Genomic DNA, 21,578 nt, shown 5'->3' on the forward strand with positions numbered 1-21,578 from the left:
CATAATATATGTTGTCCACATAATGTATATATATATATATATATATATATATATATATATATAGAATAAAAAAAAATAATTCTTTTTTTTAATTGTTTAAAATAATTGAACAAAGGTTTATCTTCATAAAAATAAAAAATTTAATACATATTAAAAAATATATAACCTAAAAAAATGGCACATGTACATTTTGGTTTTTACTATTGATATAAATGATAATTTAAAAAAAAAAAAATAAAATAAAAAAAAAAAATAATAAATAAATATATAAACAAATAAAAAAATAAAAATATATATATATATATATATATATATTCTTATAATTTTATAACCGTAGAAACATCTATTATTATTTTTCCTTTTGCTTCTTCCCAACAACCATTTGTTCAGTTCAAAATGTATGGCAACATCATTATTGAATTTTTGTCAATACTTATATCTACATACATATTTCCTTTATTTGATGGGATAGCTATAATTTGTTTATTTTTATTAAGAGTTAATAAAATATTGGGAGAATATTTAGCTAACATTTCTGTTTGTTTTATTGTTTCATTTGATATGTTATTGATTTTGGATTTATCCACTTTTATTAAATCTAATATTACATCACTTTTTACCCATATAACATTTGTAATATTATTATTTGTAATATTATTATTTGTACAATTATCATTTTTAATATTATTATTTGTACAATTATCATTTTTAATATTATTATTTGTAATATTATTATTTGTACAATTATCATTTGTAATATTATCATTTTTAATATTATCATTTGTAATATTATGATTTTTAATATTATCATTTTTAATATTATCATTTTTAATATTACCATTTTGTGTATCCATTGCATTATCCAATGCATCACATGTTGTAATATTATATTTAACATTTATATTATTCTTTATATATCCATTAAGAGTTTCATCATTTTCCTCACTCATGTTATTTTCTATATTATCTTTTTCATTTTTCAATTCACTAGTTAATATTTTTTGCGCCTTATTTTTATTTGAATCCAATTTTGACAAATTTGTTTTTTTCCTCTCATCAATTAATTGATTCATGTACTTGTCAAAATTAAATTGTCTTTCTTTATTTTCATATACCGTATAAAAATAATTCTGAATAATTTGTTCTCGATATTTTTTGTTTTTAAAAAAATTATCAATATCTTGAAAAAAAGGAATAAAATTTAAACACCCACTATAATTAATTCTATAATAATTTTCATAAGTATTTTTTTTATTCTTATCTACTTGTATAACGGTTATCCCAGCTGTAATTATTTTTAATTTCATTTTTGTATAACTTTCTAATATTTCTTTAGCACTATTACTAACTAAATATATTTTCTTAACATTAGAATTAATCCTTTCGTCTACAGACAACTTATGTGTATTACCATTATCTTTAAGATGAATATACAAATTATTTTTAATAGTTAAAAAATTCATATTTAAATTAAAATAATTTTTAATTTTCTCTAAAAAATTATTTACACAAATTAATTTTTCATAATAACTTAAGCTTACATATTCTTGTTGCTTAACTAACTTTTCATTGTTTATTTTTATTCTATATCCGTGTTTGTATTCAAAATCTAGAATGTTGCTTCGTTTATTAGGAACGTTTTCCTCTTCCCCACCATTAGGTACATTATTATTATTATCATCTATGTTGTTTATATAATCATTTAATAGTTCCTCACTCTTTTTATTTATATGACTAATTAAGTCGTTACTCTTTTGAATTATATCATTTTTTAATATATTTTCACTTTTTAATATGTTTTCACTTTTTAATATACTTTCATTTAATATACTTTCATTTAATATATTTTCATTTAATATATTTTCATTTAATATATTTTCACTTTTTATTATATTTTCACTTTTTATTATATTTTCACTTTTCGATTCGTCGTCAATTTGGTCCTCATCTTCATTAGCACCATTCACATTTTTGATCTTATTCACGTGATCCATTTTATTATTCTTGTTGTTCTTAATTTTCCTGTTATATTTTTTTTTATTTTTATACTTTCTTCTATATTCCTCCCTCTCATATGCTATCCTTTCATTCTGGTCTACATACATTTTACTTTTATTCTCCTTTTTCATATTTGATTTCCATTGGAAATTTTCTCCTTTCTGAATAACAGCTATAAAAAAACCACCAGCATTATAATGATGAGGGAAAAAACGTTTAGCATAGTTCAAATTTATAGAATTTATAAATTCTTCACATGGAGGAAACATCCCTTCTTGAATTTTTTCATATATCTTTTTATATTTTCCTGATTCCTTATTTTGTAAATAAGAACAATACTGTTCATATGTATCAAACCATATGTCATCCATAACAACCTTCCATTGCTTAACAGCTTTTTCATAATTTAATTTTGTTAATAATTCATTCTGAAAATTTATCAATTTTAAACAATCCAAATTTTCTACACTATTAAATATTTCACATATTACTGCTTCATTCTCAATAGGATTTAACGAACATGTGCTATAAACAATGTAACCATTTTCCTTTGTTAATTCAATGGATCTCTTCAATATATTTACCTGCATTTGAAATAAATTATATGCATTATTTGGATTCCAATTTATCCATACATTTCTATCCTTCCTTAATGTTCCATCACCACTACAAGGTACATCACATAAAATGGAGTCAAAATTTTTCTTCACAAATATGCTATTTTCATTTTGTAATATATTGCTATCATTTGATAATTTGTTATTATTATTATTATTATTATTATGATGGTCATTATTTTCCAAGTTTGAATTTTCCCTTTTAATATAAATATAAGGAAATGTCACTGCATTGTTATTCGTTACCACCAAACAATCACTATGAATATTTTTCAATCGATGAAATAACATACAACATCTTTTAAAATTTGAATCATTAGCAACAACCACACCATCAGGATTATTATTCGAAATTAATTTCTTATAGTCATTATACAAATTATTATCCACATTTAATATATATTCAAAAAAAGGGTCGTCGTAATTATTATTTTCTAAAATATTGTAAAACGTTTTATATATGTTCTCTTTATATTCATCTTTCTTATATTCATTGGTGATATTTTCATTTTTAAAACAATCATTTTTCATATTATCATCAAAATACAAATTATCTACATTATTTGTTTTTTCCTGACTGGTCATAACATTCTGAACATTTATATTATTTTCATACAACAAAACGTCCTGACTATTCATAATATTCTGAGCGTTCATAATTATTTTATTTGTATCATTTTTCTCCTCCTGCTTTATAAAACCATTTATTTTATATGAATCAAGTTCAAATGAATCATATAAATTATCACAATTTTCATCATTTACATTATTCCATGGGTACAAATTCTTATACAAGGTTTGCATATTCTTTTTTAAAAATTTTTCTATTAAAATATTTTTTATTTTCCTTCTATTAATTGTGTGCATATAATCCAAAATTTGTGCGGTTTTCGATCCAGGGGCAGCACAAATATCAAGAACGAAAAAATTCTCTTTCAATCTTAAAAACAAAACAGGTAGCATACTAACAAGTTCTTGTCTAAATATGAAACCGCTTTCATTTAGGTTTATTAAATAATTATATAAATTTTTATAACTTTCTTCTTTTTTAATTTCAGATCGTGTTAAATGAATTTCATACATATGATCTTCTTCATTTAATTTAATAATGGAATATTTGTCTTTACAAATGCTTTCTAACTGTTTCTTTATATTTTCATGTATAAAATTGCTATATTTATTATTATTTAAAACTCTAAAAGTTATAGGTAATTCTTTATTAATTATCTCCATAAAATTATCGATTTCACAGCTTTTTAGTATTTTCTGGTTTATGTAATAGTTGAAGAAGCTTTCATTCTTTTCAAGAGCCTTCTCATTATCATAATAGTTACTTTGTTTATCGTTTTCCATATTTTATAAATACAAGTAAAATTAAATATATAATAATATAAATAAATTTGATAATTTTATAAATATTTAAATGATAACAATTAAATAATTCCTAGTACATTCTATAAAAAAAATGAAAAAAAAAAAAAAAAAATACATACATATATATATATATATATATATATATATATATATATATACATATATATAATTTATTTATTTATTAGTTTTATGTTCTCATACAATTCCTATCACTATATTTTTTATTTCAACTTAATAACATTTAGTATTGTAGAAATTACATAAATGTATTATATCTATAAATTTAATTACAGTTTCATTGTGACTAGAAATAATTTAATAAAGCGGAAACGAAACAAAAGAAAAAAATAAAATAAAATAAAAAAAAAAAATAAAAAAAAAAAATAAAAAAAAAAAAGAGGAGCCGTTATATATAATAATATATATATATATATATATATATATATATATATATTATTATATATGAACTACAATACCTAATTATTATCTAAAATAATAATTACATATATTTACATATAGGTATATTATATTATAAGTAGATAATAAATAGTAACTATTATTATAACAATATATATTTTATATATAATATTTCTTGTATCATTATTTTCGAATTTAAAAAAAGAAAAAAAAAGAAACCCGTTTGTTTTAAATTGCGATTGCAACATTTACTTATTATGTTTTTACTTTAAATATAATTATTTCTTTTTGTTCTATATAAAAGGAACAAAGGTTCATAAATATATACATTTATATAAACCTTATAAAAATGTATATATGAAAAAAAAAAAAAAAAAAAAAAAAAAAAAAAAAAATATATTTGTATTTAGCCTTTTGTATGTTTTTATTAAAACGTTATAATTTTTTTTTTTTTTTTTTTTTGTGAGAAGAAAATATCTTCTTTTTTTTTTTTTTTTTTATAAGGATATAATGTTTATAATATATATAAATGAATTCTATAAAAAATTTGTATGTTCACACAACATATATTTATATTATTACGAAATAAGATATATTTATTTTCCTATTTGAATAATCATTTTTAAAATAAGGACATTTTCGTTTTTTTTTTTTTTTTTTTTTTTTTTTTTTTTTTTTGTTTTTTTTTCTCTGTTTTCTAAATAAATATATTTATATATAATTCATTGCGAATTATATTATGGCATAGTTTTAAATAAAGTGTGTTATTTTAAAACCATTTATAAAATATATATAAACAAGTACATATTTAAAAAAAGGACTCTTAAATATATTACAGATGGTATTCAGATAAAATAAATATTATAAACATAGCTATATACAGATAAATGTGTACTTAAATCTATTATATTTGATTTAATTGATCATAAAAAGGGTATATATTATTATGTACACATGTATAAAATAAGATATTCAAAAAATATTATACATATATATATATATAATATATATATATGATGTGTGTTTGTGTTTGTGTTCGTGTTTGTGCTTCTTCTTTTTTTTATTTTTTTTTATCTTTATTTCTTTTTTTGTTAAATGAATAATTATAATAATTATATATTTAAAACCACTTTATGCTTTTATCTTCATAGAGGAAATAAAATATATCATTTTTGTAACCCGACTAAATGCACTTTATTATAAAAAAAGAAAAAAAAAATATATATATAAATATGATATAATATATATATAATATATATTATATATATATATATATATATAAAAAAGTACTATTTCAAAAAATTTTTATTCTTTATTATTTTTAAAAAAAACAAAAATAAAAATAATAATAAAATAAAATTACCATTTAAGAAAAATATATGTTTATATAAAATCCTAGTCCTAAAAATATCCGTTTTGTGCATACAAACATATAATATATATATATATATATATATATATATATATATGTATATTTTAAATTGAATATATCTTAACCATGATAATATATAAAAATAATATATAACACAATTATATAAAAATTCCACATAAAACATTTTAACATATTTGTTTATATATATTTATTTTTTTTTTTTCTTTGGAATACCAATTTTTTAGATTTAGAATAATTTGACTATATGTTTATATTTCGGTCTTTTATTTATTTATTATGTTTTATCATTTTTTATTTTATTTTTTCCTCTCTTAAAAAAATAAATACATATATATTGCCACTTAATAAAATATTTATTTTATTTGGAAACACAAGAGTAAAAAAAAAATAAAATAAAACAAAATAAAATAAAACAAAATAAAATAAATTTACATGCTGAAGCATCATTTCTTAAAAAATATTTTCTTTTTTTCTCATATATATATATATATATATATATATATATATATATATATATATAGTATTTATTTATATATGATGAAATTTTTTTTTTCTTTTTACGTTTCATGTTTAAACATTGCATAAAAGAATAAAAAGAACAAATTAATAAAATATAAAAAATAAAATACACACACATATATATATATATATATATATTATTTATTTTATATGTTTATATTTATATCTTAAAATACATATCATGATCAATTCTGTAATTGGTTATATATGTTGGTACATATATTTTATATTATCTATTTTTTAAAATAAATTAAAATATAAAAAAAAAAAAAAAAAAAATACATATATGTAAATCTTTTTATTCATACTATAGCTTTAGCACATATATATATATATATATATATATATATATATTTATATATTTATATGTTTATGTTTTATATTACATTTAGATACTTACTCTCTTGAACTTAATTATTATATATATATATGGAGAAGAATACGTACGATATGGAAAAGAATAAATACGATATAGAGGTTTCAGAAAACAATCGTTTTCTTTTTAACAAACAAAGAGATTGGCCTAGAATAACTTTTACCTTTTTAGTATTCGTGTTAGGAATAAAAACCGTTTTGTGTATATTATTATATATGTATAATAATATATTATTATTTGTGGTGTTTTTAATATTATGTGTGGTTTCTTTTTATGGTCTTATAGTTAATACAATTAAATCTCTCGTATTATATATATTAATATTAAGCTTAGTATTAACAAGTATTAGCCTGTCTTTTTATAATATCATATATATAGAATATATATCTAAAGTTTTTGAGCATGCATTTCTTTCGACAGTATTATATTCTACGTTCCCTTTATTGGTAATGGAATTATTTGTAAGTATAGCATATACATGTTTAAAAAAAAAAAAAAAAGGATATATAGAAAAGCAACTAAAGGAATTAAAAATTGCCATAGATAATACAAATGAAGAAAAGGACAAAAAAAATGAAGGAAAACTTTTATCATTACAAATCGATTTAGAAAAGAATCAGCTAAACACATGTAATAAAGAATACAAATATTATTTAACTCATTATAAAAATAAAAAATATATATGCATAGAAAAAAAAACAGACTATTCTAGTGAAGATGAAATATATGCTAAATATATACAAGACAAAAGTAGCGACAACAGCTATCAAGGATATGATAAGTCAAAATTAATTAACACAAGTAATATTAATATGTTAAATGTAAAAACAAATAAAAAAAACGTAAATCATTCCATGTCATCAAATACTATTCAACAAGATTTGAGTTTTATACACTCCAGTATAAACAAATATGAAAAAAAAAAAGAAAAAGAAAATAAAAATTATGACAAAAATAAGAAAAGCAGCAATACTAATGACAAAAGTTATAACATCACTCAAAATGATCCTAGAAAAAACAATCAGAACAAAGAATTTGTTGATAATAATAACAAAAGAAACGATCATAATAAAAATAATGAACTTGAACAAGTATATTATAACAATCCAAATGTTCATCAGAACAATTATCAGCTTAGCAAGAACAAAATGAATACCACAGAATTACAACATGATAATTTATTTAATAAAATAAATCCATTATCATCAGATAATACATCGTCAATTATATTAAATAGTAATAATATGAATAAATCTATTAATAAAGATACGTATGTTAATATGTACGAAAAACACGAAAAACCTCTCATGGTCATAACACAAAAAGAAGAAAATCTTAAGAAAGATAATGTCCTGAACACATCCTTATCCAGTAATAATGAACAAAATTGTATTATTGAAAATTTTATAGAAAAAAATATAAATATTCAAAGGAAAGACAACATTCTATATAATTCATTGTTTCAAAAACAAAATCAAGGAGACAACATCAAAAAGGATCAAAAAAATAATCAAGCCAATGAAATTATGGAAAATAATGTTACGCCTAATAATTTGTACACAAATATTATTACCATCCCTCTACCAAAAGAGAATCAAAATAAAACAGAAGAAAAAACAAAAATAGAAAATTACAAAATTGGTCTCACCTATGATATAACCAAACAAGAACAAATACATAATTATGTTACAAATCTAAATGAAGTAAGTCAACATGAGAAGAAGGAAGAAAATCAAATCGAAGATATGAACATAAACAAAAATATAGAACACAGGAATAATTTTATCACCCATACAAATAATAACTTAAATATTGATGAAGATACAAAAAAAATGCAAAAGGATATATTTTCAGCTTTTTTAAAAAATAAGGAAGATCAACAAATAATGGATATCAAAAGTAAAAATGATAACATGGAAATTAAGAGGGATAACATCAAAAGTAAAAATGATAATATAGAAATTAAGAAGGATAACATCAAAGGTAAAAATGATAACATGGAAATTAAGAGGGATAACATCAAAGGTAAAAATGATAACATGGAAATTAAGAGGGATAACATCGAAAGTAAAAAGGATAATATGGATAATATGAAAAATCAGATCAACATAAAAACCGAACACGTAAAAGATAATATTAATAAGAATAATTTTTTGGTAACATCAAAAGAGAAGGAACATAATATAGATACATCCTTGAATAAACATCATGTTTTGGATAACATAAATAATTGTCATAATTTTAATAATACGAATTTATTAAATAGTAAAACATTCATAGAAAAGGATATATTTCAAAATAATAATATATTTAATGAAGGAAAAAATATAAAAGAAAAGGATATACAAAATATTAAAAAAAGTCAAGAAAAAGAAATTAATAATGAACATACTAATTCAAATATATTTACAAATCCTTTACAAGAAGCAACAAAATATTTGGAAGAAAAAAATAAAAAAATGGAGTATTCTCAAAAATTTCCATTCTTTCTAAATTTTACAAATAATATAACGTCTAATAAAGATAACAAAGAACAACAAAATAAAAATTACAACAACGATAATAATAATGATAATAATGATAATAATAATAATGATAATAATAATGATAAAAATAATAACAAAAGTAATACATATGACCATTTAACTAGTTCCCCTTCAACAAAAAATATTTTCTTTTCAAATAATACATTCTTAAATATCAAAGAACACAAAGATGATATTTATAAAGAACAAAAACAAGAAAATAATAAAAACGCAAAAAAAATAAAAACATTTAATTCCGAACCATATTGGAAAAGACTAGAAAAAAAAGATATTGAAGAATTCAAACATTCTGTTAATAAAAGCTATATGGAAAATATATCTATTGACGAAGTTCATCAAAAAAATGAACAGAAAGAAAAAAATATATTGTCTAATTCAATTATTTCAAATAATTTTACAACATTTCTAAATATGAAGAAAAGTGAATATGATCACACAGAAAAAATTTACGAAAAAAATCAAGATCATTTACAAGTCGATAAAACAAATGTTGTACAACACGAAAATAAAAATATACCTATAAAGGTAAATATAAATAATAATAATAATAATAATAATGAAGATAATTATAATATACACAACGATAATAATATACAAGATCCTCTTAATGGGGGTACCTCTCAAAAGAATAATATTATCAAAGATAATAATATGAATAATATACACAATAATAATAATAATAATTATAATTATAATAATGGTGATAATGGGAAAAATATAAATCATATTAAATCTTCAAATAAGAATAATTTAACAAAGGACTCTTTTAAGGATAACCTTAATATGGATAAAACAACAGAAAAAAAACATACTAATGAAAATGTAGTATCATCAAATAATAAAGCTAATGTATCCATTGAAGTAAATACAAATAATCAAAATATATATGAAACGAATTCAAACACTATTTTTAAACAAAGAAAATATTTCTTTGAAAATCTAAGAAAAGAAAAATCTTCAAACAATATTATTACAAAATATGATGAAAAAAAAAAACATAATAATAATAATAATATTAATAACAACGACAACAATAGTAATAATAGTACTACACAAAAGAAAGTACCTTCAAACTCTTCCTTCAATATTAAAAAGAATGAAAATTTTGATGTACAAAAGAAATATAGCTTAACCTCAAAAAATAATAATAATGAAGATGAACATATGAATAAAGAATATAATACGACAAACACATCGGACCAATTAAAAATGATGAAACATGTTGAGGATAATTTTTATATAAAAGATGATAGAATGATAAGTCCCTCCAAAAAAATAGAACATAACCATAATACAAATAGTAATAATAATAATAATAATAATAATAATAATGTATGTAACAATAATGCTAATCATATAATTGAAGATAATAAATTGTTAAATCAAAACAAACAACACATAGAAAAAAACGAACTCTTAAACAATAATTATGATCATAATATTAATGATAAAGTTAAAGATATTCATCAAAACAAGGATGCCTTTTCTAATAACAAGAGTATTTTGGATAATATATCTAGCGTAATTCCAAATGAAAAAACTTATAATTTAGAAAAAATTAAAAATACAGAATTGGTACAAATAAATAATGTAACATTAAATAACTTTAATTCAACAAGTAATTCAAATATTATAAATGACGGTGAAAATATATCTTTTCATGATTTTGTAAATAATAAAAAAATATGCTCTACTCCAAAAGAAACTGAAAATTTGGACCATCTTAAAAATGTATCAAATGTGTTATATGAAAGTAGGAATGATCATTTATTAGATAAACCGAAATTTACAGTATTAAAGGAGGATGTTTTTAGGACTAAGGAGGGAGATTTCATAAAAGAAAATGTAAAAAATATAGAAGAAAAAGAAAATGACGAAAAAGAAAATGAAGAAAAAGAAAATGACGAAAAAGAAAATGATGGTGTAATAAATGATGGTGTAAAAAATGATGGTGTAAAAAATGATGGTGTAATAAATGATGGTGTAATAAATGATGGTGTAAAAAATGATGGTGTAAAAAATGATGGTGTAAAAAATGATGGTGTAAAAAATGATGGTGTAATAAATGATGGTGTAAAAAATGATGGTGTAATAAATGATGGTGTAAAAAATGATGGTGTAAAGAATGAGAAACGTCCCAAGTCATTAAACGATAGTATCAAAAATGAATGGAAGATACCACTATTTAGTAACAGCTTTAAGATGTCATCCTTTATCACATCTGAAAAAGAAGAAAATAAGAATGACGACAAATGTGTAGACGAAAAAAAAAACAATAATAAAGAGAATGAAACACACGGATTTAAAGAACATAAAGAACCTTTTGAACAAGATATAAATGAGGATATTAATTTATTAAATAAAAAAAATGAAGATATAGAAGAATTCCAAGATGTTATTGAACCTACCAATGCAGCATATATAAAGCAAGATACTGAAATCATCGAACCATTCTATGAATATAAAAAACAAGAAACGGAAATTATAGAAGTGAATAAAGAAGAAGTAATACAAATTGAACTTACGAAAAGTAATGATATTAAGAAAGAAGAAAAAGATATTTATTCTTCAGAAGATGAACAAAATAACAGTAAACAGGAAGAATTACAATATTATAGTAACAAAATTAATGGAGATATTAATATTGATAAAAATATTTCTATAAATTCAGAAAATAAAATAAACAATCAATTTGAAAAAAATATAAAAGATGATAAAGAACAAAATAAAATAATAAAAGAACCATTGGAAGAATATAAAATTAATGAACATGAAAAAAATGATATAAAAGATTCTGCCAAAGTTCACAAAACAGATATACACACGCCAGTCCTTAATAATGAGGTAGAAACACAAGAAATGTTAGGAAAATCACAAGTGGGAAATCAAGATATAAATACATTTCGAAATAACGAAATTAAAGTTTTAGAAAATGAAGTAAAGACTCAAGAGAATGTAAACAAAAATGAAAATAATGAAAAAGAACAAAAGTTTGATACAACAGAAACTACTAATGTTCACCAGAATGAAACCAACAAGAATAAAAGCAACAAAAAAAATAACAGAAAAAAAAATAAAAAAAAATAAATGAAAAATGTATCGTTAAAGGGTATCTTAAGGATATAAATAAATACATACATATATATATATATATATATATATACATATTGTTTTAGAAATGTTTTCTTTTGAGAAAAACATTAAAGTATATAATACACAATCAGTAATCACCCCTATTATTTTATTTTATTTTTTTTATTTTTTTTATTTTTTTTTTTTTTTATTATTCAATATTTCCTTCATTTTGTTCTTTTAATGTGTACATATACACTTGTAATAACACACATTATTTTTTTTTTTTTTTTATAATATCCCATGTGAATTATTTTTTTATAATTTTTTCTATTTATTTGTAATTGTGTCAACAACATTTTGTATGTGTTCTCTTAAAATTGTCCAAACAAATAAAAAATTAACATATATATATATATATATATATATATAATAATCCCTATATTTTTTAGTTATAATATATAACATGTAAAAATATTTTAAAAGGTATATTGTAAATATATGTATATATCTATGTAACAATAATAAAATATTCAAAAACTTATCCTATCATTTAATAGATTTATTTATTTATTTATTTTTTTTTTACAACACAAATTATTCTTAATTATTCATTTTGGCTGTTTATTAAAAAGTCAATTTTTTTTTTTTTTTTTTTTTTTGTTGCAAAAAGGAAAAAAGAATATTTTTATATAATACATATTTTATATATTTCACATTTAAAAATAATAATATAAAAAAAAAAATATATATATATATATATAAATATTTCAATAGATTATATAAAAATACACATAATAATATAATATGTTTATAATATATTTTTTGATATTATTATAATATTTATATATTATATAATGACATATAAAAGTATACAAAAAAAAAAATATGCCCTCCGCATAAAATTTAAATATTTATTTTATTTTATGTATAGTAATAAATATATCAAGTATATTATGAATAAAAAATATATTGTTTATATATATATATATATATATATATATATATATTTTCCCTTATTTTTTCTAAATCATATTTAATTTGTTGGATAATATATATTATATATATATATATATATATATAATTATTTAAAGATTTATTGCAATTATATGCATTTTATTTTATTATATTTTATTATATTTTATTTTTTATTTTAATTTTTTTTTTGGTTAATATGTGAAAGTACATATTATATTAAAATGATTAATCATGTTTGAAATATTGATATTAAAATATATAGTTATTATTTTAAATAAATTAATATATATATATATATATATATATATATATATATATATATATATATATATATATATATATTTTAAAATAAAAGTAATTATATATATAATACATTTAAATATATATATATATATATATATATATATAATATTAATAATATATATATTGATAAAATATTTATTAATTATCGTTTATATTTCTAAGATATATACATATTTTGCTATTCTTTTAAAAGACTTACATTATGGACTTAGAAAAGTTTGACATTCATATAAACCGTGTGGAATATAAGAATGAAAAAATATATTATGTTATATTAGTAGAATATAATGAACTGAAATATGAGATAAATAAAAGATATAGCGAATTTGAAGAATTAAATTGTGAATTATTACATTTAGGATTTTCAGCTTTACCAAATTTACCTAAAAAAAAATTAATGTCTTATAAGAATAATGAGTATATAAGTTATCGTAAGAGAATATTAAATAGTTATATCCAGAATTTATTTATTAGACCAGATATAAGATGTTGTGCAATATTTTTAAATTTCCTTTTATTTTATGATAAAATAAATTTATCTATAGATATCGTTAAAACCAAATTAATAAATAATATAGGTACACAAAAATTTTCATTAAGCGATTTATATATTAATCAAAAATATAATTTTCTTATTTGTGTTTATGAAGATAAAAGTAATTTAAGTAAACTGGGGAAATTATGGTCTATTATTGAACCAGATATGATAGGAGAAATTAAAGTTTTTTCTTATAATAATGATTTAACGTCAAACTTTGTTGAAACCTATAAAGAACAAACTATTTATAAAGCTAGAAATATTATATGTTCTGAAAAAAATAAGCAAGCTATCATTTCAGGAGATGATGGGAAAATACATATATATAAAATTAATATAGAATCCTTTACATTAACATATATTAAAAATATTACTTATCATCATGATACTATATTAAAAATGATGCAATTTAATGATGATTTATTCTGTACATGTGGATATGATAATGCTTTTAGATTAATAAATTTAAATGATAAGTATAAAATATTAAGTGGAGGTAGATGTAATAAAAGATTAGATAAAGATAAAATTACCACATGTCATTTATTAGCATATAATAATATTATTATAGGCACAGATTCATCCTTATTCTTTGTTTATAATATGTCTACTAACCCACCCATATATATAGATACAAAAAAAATAAAAAACGGTATTAAAATTAATTGTTTTACAAATACCGATAAATATCTATTTGTGGGGTATGATAATGTTATAGCATGTTATAATTATCATTACCTTAATGAAACAAAAAGTTATAAAAATGTACAGAATATGGATAAAATAAAAAATATGCATACCAATATGAAGGCGAAAAGTTATGTTGACACATACAATATAAATGATAATAAATTCAAGGTCACAACTCCACATATTGATAATACAAATTCTGAGCATTCTTTTTATGGTAATCCATCTAGTGGTACTTATTCATCATATAATCATCTAGAAAATGGTAATAATTATGATATGTATAAAGATAATTATATAACTGAAGATACACAAATGTATAAACATCAAAAAAAGGACCAACATGACAAAAAAATATTTTATAATATACATAATAATAATAATAATAATAACCCATCTTGTAATGATGATGAACAAAAAATTGTTATTACCAAAGTTATTGTTGATAATAATATTTCCGCATTATACATACCACCATTACTCTACGATAATAATGTTCTATCATTATGCGTAAATAAAGAAAAGAAAATCCTTTATGCAGGATATGAAGATGCAATCATTTTATGGTCTATAACAAACGGTATAATCATCTCTTCTTTTCATGGACATACTAATGGTGTGCACTTTTTGAAATACCTGAACAAGTCAGAATTTTTATTATCCGGAGGTAATGGAGGAAATGTAAAAATATGGAAAAATGATATAGAACATCTTAAAATATGGAAACCTAAAAAAAATTATAAATTCAAAGATAATAATAAACATTCAAATTCTGGATTAAACAAAAATGAATTCTATTATAACAATAATATTAATACAGAAAACAACTTCAATTTTAATGATAGCGATAATACAGATAAGGATGCCATAAATAGTGATCACAGTGATGCTATATCCATTGATAATTTAATAGAAGAAACAAATAAAAAACATGAATATGATGTTTATGATACTTCGAGTTATAAAAAAAATATTCTTAATTATAAACAATCACAAAAAATTGATAGTTATAATGATGTCAAAACTAATATTTTTTATGATCACAAAAGTGAAAATAATTACATTATTAAGGATTATAAAACGGATGTAACCAATTTAGATGTATGTGTACTTAATAATAATATGCCTAATAATGAAAAGGAAAATAAATTTAGTTATTATGAGGAAGGTGTTCAATTTGATGACAAACGTGCATATCCCTATTATGAGTCTAGTGGATCTCTTGAGATGAATAAGGGCAAGATTATATATGATAATATGGGAAAAGATAACATAAGACATGATCATACCAAACAAAATAGTATGATATATAATAATGATAGTCAAGATAATATACCATATGATAATACAAAACAAAAAAAAAGTATAATATATAATAATGATAGTCAAGAAAATATACCATATGATAATACAAAACAAAAAAAAAGTATAATATATAATAATGCTAGCCAAGATAATATACCATATGATAATACCAAACAAAATAGTATGATATATAATAATGCTATTCAAGATAATATACCATATGATAATACCAAACAAAATAGTATGATATATAATAGTGCTAGTCAAGATAATATACCATATAATAACTCCTCTAGTGAAAATATTATATATGAAAATGTACCAAATTCTAACGTATGTAACGAAAAGACATCTTATTATTATGACAATACACAAAGTGCTAAATATACTCATGGAACGTATTCTCATAAAAATAGTCTTAGTAGTATATATGAAAATTATTCATATGAAAGTAATATGGATAAATATTCATCTTATCCCAAAGTTCCTACAGAAAATAATATATATATGAAAAAAGATACTCATGATATAAATTATAGTTATACTACTACAGATGATGTACCATATAATAATTACAAACTTGATAATATGCATAATGTAAATATTAACAATATGAAGCATATTCACAATAATGATGTTAAAAATAATATTGTTTATGTGAGTGATGAAGAGGATGAAGATTTAATATCGGCATTTAGATAAAATACAGAACAAGAGCATCCACGAATATATGTATATATTTATTTATTTATATATATATATATTTTTTATTTTTTTTGTGAAAATATTAAAATATTTACACCTTATCAATGATAATAACCCCTTGTATTTTTTGATTTCATTTTTTTTGTTTTGTTTTTTTTAACATAATGTTGTTTTTATCCTTGAGGATAATAAAAAATTGTATTTTAATATGTTTATACCATCAAAATTTTTATGTAATGTGTTTTTTTACTAAATAGTATAATATATATATATATATATATATATATATATATATATTTATGTGTTTATATATATTTAAAAATATTAACATGTTAATATGTTAAAATAGTAAATAAGCATGATGGAAATTTTGTATACTCAAAAAAAAAACACCAAAAAAAAAACACCAAAAAAAAAAATTTTACAAAAAAAAAAATTTTACAAAAAAAAATTATAAATATACTAAAAAATAAGAGTAAAGATTTACCAAAAAAAATGACAACAAAAAAAAATCAATAATTAATATATATATATATATATAAAGAGAAAAATATGACACTAAAATATATAAAACAAGAAAAAAAAAAAAATTTTTTGAATTTGTAAATATGCAAACATAGAAATATATTTAGAAATAATCGGAAATATATAAAATGTAGTAAATAGGAAAATTATTACATATATATAAATATAAATATATATATATATATATGTATATATATATATAAATAATAACATATAAATATATGTAACTACATAATATATACAATATTAATTGCAAAAAAATAATATAAATATCATCATATACATATAAAATGTTTTATTTTTTTTTATTTTTATTATTTTTTATTTTTATTTTTTTTATTTTTATTTTTTTTATTTTTATTTTTTTTATTTTTTTATTTTATTATTCTTATTATGCTTCCCTTTTGTTTGTTATGTAAAAAATTTATTCTCCAAAATTTCCGAAACATTGGTGTACTGCTCATTTATTTCGAGAGATAAAGATTTCTTCAATATTTGTATCAAATAAATATTGTTAACATTAATTTTGAATTGCTTAAAATCAAATTTGATGTTTTCTATTTTTTCTAATTCCTTGAATTTGTTATCTAATAAATAACTATTTTTACTAAAGTATATATTATTATTTATTAAGTATATATCCATTAATTTAATAAAATAAGAACAATTAATATTATGAAATAAGAAGGAGAATGGAATAAGAATATTTTTATTTTTGTTAATAACAAAATGTTCCCATTTTCTTATACTAATTTCATCAAATAAATATGGGAAATTTTTAAAAAGTATTAAATATATAGTTACTCCTATACTATAGATATCTGTTCTTATACTATATATACCTTTTAAACAATAGGGTGACATATATTCTTTAGTTCCTATTATTAAATCATTATATATAACTTTTTCTCCATCATTAATAAAAGTCTTTTCTGTATTTCCTGTACAAGCACATAAATTTCGACCTATAGAATTTATATACTTATAATTGAGTGAAGTTGTTTTCTTATTATTCTTATTTCCTTTCATATAATTTTCAGAAAAGGGTATGATCTTCATCAAATTATTTTTATCATTTTTGTTTTTATATATCTTATTTGAATATATATTATTTGTAATTAAATTATCTTTTTCAAAATTTGTGTCTTTTGGATATTGAGAAAGTTCATATTTCTTACCGATCATAGCATGGTAATTTTGACCCCCCAATTTTTCACACACAACATTGTTATTGTTATTGTTATTGTTATTGTTATTATTATTATTATTATTATGATGCTTATTCATTATATAATAATCATTCTCATCTCTAATGTTATCATTCAATCCTTTTATTTGTACTGTGTTCATATTTATAAATTTTTCCTCATCAAATTGCTCTTTCGTCAAACTTCTTAACAGGTTCATATGCTTATCTCGAATGTCATTAAGTTCATATAATTCATTCATATTATCTGGGACACACATGTGATATAATGTATTCATGTTTTGCGTTCCACATGTATGATATCTTGTACTCGTTTCAGAATCGTTATACATATACACACTCATGTCAAAATCTACGATTACTAATGTTTCTAAATTCTTATCCTTAAACATTAAGTTATCTAATTTGATATCACGGTGAATAACATAATTGGAATGTAAAGCATATATTCCATTCAATAGCTGACATATAATACTTTTTGTTTTCTCAAAAGAAATATTTTCCTTAGACACATAATCTACTAAATCAATACCTTCACATAATTCCATAACAATAAAAAAATGTAATTTATTTTCTAATAAGTCATATATTTTTACTACATTCTCGTTATTAATCCTTTGTATAATTTTATATATATTAACATAGGTACTATAACTCATAATAGATAATTGCTTTTCTTTATTTACACATTTTATAGCAACATATCTATTCCTCTTTTTATCATAACATTTGTAAACAAAATTAGATGTATTGTCTTTTATTAATGTAATCATATCGTAATTATTTTTAATATCATCACAGTTTTTTAAATATTCTATGAATTGTTTTTCTCTCTTTAATAAGCGATTATAATGTACATCATTATATTCATTATAATTACCATTCTTATGTTCATCATAATGAACATTCTTATATTCATTATAATTACCATTCTTATGTTCATCATAATGAACATCATTATATTCATTATAATTACCATTCTTATGTTCATAACAATGAACATCCTTATATTCATTATAATTACCATTCTTATGTTCATAACAATGAACATCCTTATATTCATTATTATCTTTTGAAAAATCCACCAATTTCATAACATCCTCCATTATTTTATGCTTTTCCTTAAAGTCTTCATTCATTTTACATACCTTATCTTCATCAAGTCCTATTTTGTCTTTATCATCTACATATATAATATTAGTTAAATCATTCTTTATATTAATATCTTTCATCATATTATTGCTACTCTTTTTTTTTCTTGTATATTTCTCACAATGTATCCTAGACATTATTTCGGTCTTGCTATTTATAATACAATCCCTTTTTACATTAATATTCAAATGAGTTGTATTTATTTTTATGATATCCTTATTTTTAGTATCCTCTTTATATCTTGATATCACATCACACCTTTCGGCATATGTTATATTTGTAAAGAACTCCCCTTTCCCCTTTTTTTCATCTTCCCCAACTTTTTTAATCAAACCAAGATTGGTTATATGATTATTGGTATTATTTATATGTGCACATAAATTTTTACTCATATCTACACATATATTTTTATTCATATCTACACATATATTTTTATTCATATCTCCACATATATTTTTATTCATATCTCCACATATATTTTTATTCATATCTACACATATATTTTTATTCATATCTCCACATATATTTTTATTCATATCTACACATATATTTTTATTCATATCTACACATATATTTTTATTCATATCTACACATATATTTTTATACATATCTACACATATATTTTTATTCATATGTACACATAAATTTTCATTTACATTTTCATATAATGGTTCTTTTTTTTTTTTAACATTCGGTTCAATATCCTCTATATATTTCTTTCTTATTCTCACTCGGTGTTCCTTTAATTTCCTTTTCATTAAATAAGTTCTATTCATAGTAGTAAAATACTCATTTTTATATTGACCTATATTTCCTTCTATGCCTTTATATAAATACTCTGAAAAATTATTATGACAATGTATTCTTTTTATTTTTTTCTTAATTTTATACTTAGTTGGTCTCTTTATCTTATTCGCCCTTCCTATCTTAATCATATCCGGATTATTTTTAAGTCTACAGTATAAATATTTAATACCCTTACAATTTCTCTTATGTGTATTTTTTTGTTTTTTTCCTATTTCTTCCTTTTTATTATTTCTATTTTTTCTGGGAGCTGACATAAATATATTTTCATTCTTCTTATTTTTATAAAAATTATCCAAATTAATGATATGACCAAATTCAGATTTTTCATTTTTTAAATCACTAATATTTATGATATACGGTTCATTCGTGTCGTGTGGTTTATTTTTAAAATTATATCTTCCTGTGCTCATATGAAAAAGATCATTTCTTTTCTTTTTTATATAATTAAAATAATCACTACATATATTTTTTATTAGTCTTTTTTCCATAACCATATCCTTTTTAATATTATTATAAGGATAATATGGTTCTTTCAATTTGTTATAATAATACAGATAACTTTTTAACATATTTTTCTTACATAATAAAATATTATCTACATATTTAAAAAATATTCTACATAAACATATAACTACATTTATATATTTATTTCTCATTATTTCATATCTCATTTGATTAGTTATATTACTATAATTTATAGTGAACAAATTCTTTTTTCTCACATATCTCTTTCCAACTCTTTTCAACTTAAGTATGTTAATAATACGTATATATATCTCCACAATCTGTCTATGTATATATTCACATTTCTTTTTTTTCATCTGATAAAGAATGTTCTTATAAAAATAATCTTTCCTATTTATATTAAAACAAAAATTTGTAAAACACAAAAAGTATAATTTATTCCAGATCTTAATTATTTTATATGATTTGTACAAAAGTAAAAATTTCTTAATGACATACATATTATTCAAGAGAATTTTTCTTTTTTTTAAAGGATGAACATTATTATCATCATTATTATTATTACTACTATTACTATTAACATGGTTCATT

The 21,578-nt window shown here is 19.8% G+C and overlaps 4 protein-coding genes across 4 annotated transcripts in view; 2 read left to right on the forward strand and 2 right to left on the reverse strand.

Moving 5' to 3' along the window:
* Positions 1-386: 386 nt before the first annotated feature.
* On the reverse strand, positions 387-3,968 carry PF3D7_0704200 (tRNA m5C-methyltransferase, putative; the record flags this gene model as incomplete). Its single annotated transcript, XM_001348939.1, has 1 exon — positions 387-3,968. One exon carries the CDS (start codon positions 3,966-3,968, stop codon positions 387-389), a length of 3,582 nt encoding a protein of 1,193 aa, XP_001348975.1.
* A 2,800-nt stretch (positions 3,969-6,768) lies between these two features.
* PF3D7_0704300 (conserved Plasmodium membrane protein, unknown function) lies at positions 6,769-12,327 on the forward strand (the record flags this gene model as incomplete). Its single annotated transcript, XM_001348940.2, has 1 exon — positions 6,769-12,327. The coding sequence occupies one exon, from the start codon at positions 6,769-6,771 to the stop codon at positions 12,325-12,327; it is 5,559 nt and encodes a 1,852-aa protein (XP_001348976.2).
* Positions 12,328-13,795: 1,468 nt separating this feature from the next.
* PF3D7_0704400 (phosphoinositide-binding protein, putative) lies at positions 13,796-16,828 on the forward strand (the record flags this gene model as incomplete). Its single annotated transcript, XM_001348941.1, has 1 exon — positions 13,796-16,828. One exon carries the CDS (start codon positions 13,796-13,798, stop codon positions 16,826-16,828), a length of 3,033 nt encoding a protein of 1,010 aa, XP_001348977.1.
* A 939-nt stretch (positions 16,829-17,767) lies between these two features.
* Positions 17,768-21,578, reverse strand: part of PF3D7_0704500 (serine/threonine protein kinase, putative) — a gene marked incomplete at both ends in the record, with an annotated part of 4,812 nt that continues 1,001 nt past the window's right edge. The window contains one exon of the mRNA XM_002808706.1: positions 17,768-21,578. This exon is cut by the window's right edge and continues 1,001 nt beyond it. Within this exon, the coding sequence (XP_002808752.1) occupies positions 17,768-21,578 (3,811 nt within the window).

The sequence above is a fragment of the Plasmodium falciparum genome, assembly GCF_000002765.6.
Source record: "Plasmodium falciparum 3D7 genome assembly, chromosome: 7".
NCBI classification, from domain to species: Eukaryota; Apicomplexa; class Aconoidasida; order Haemosporida; family Plasmodiidae; genus Plasmodium; species Plasmodium falciparum.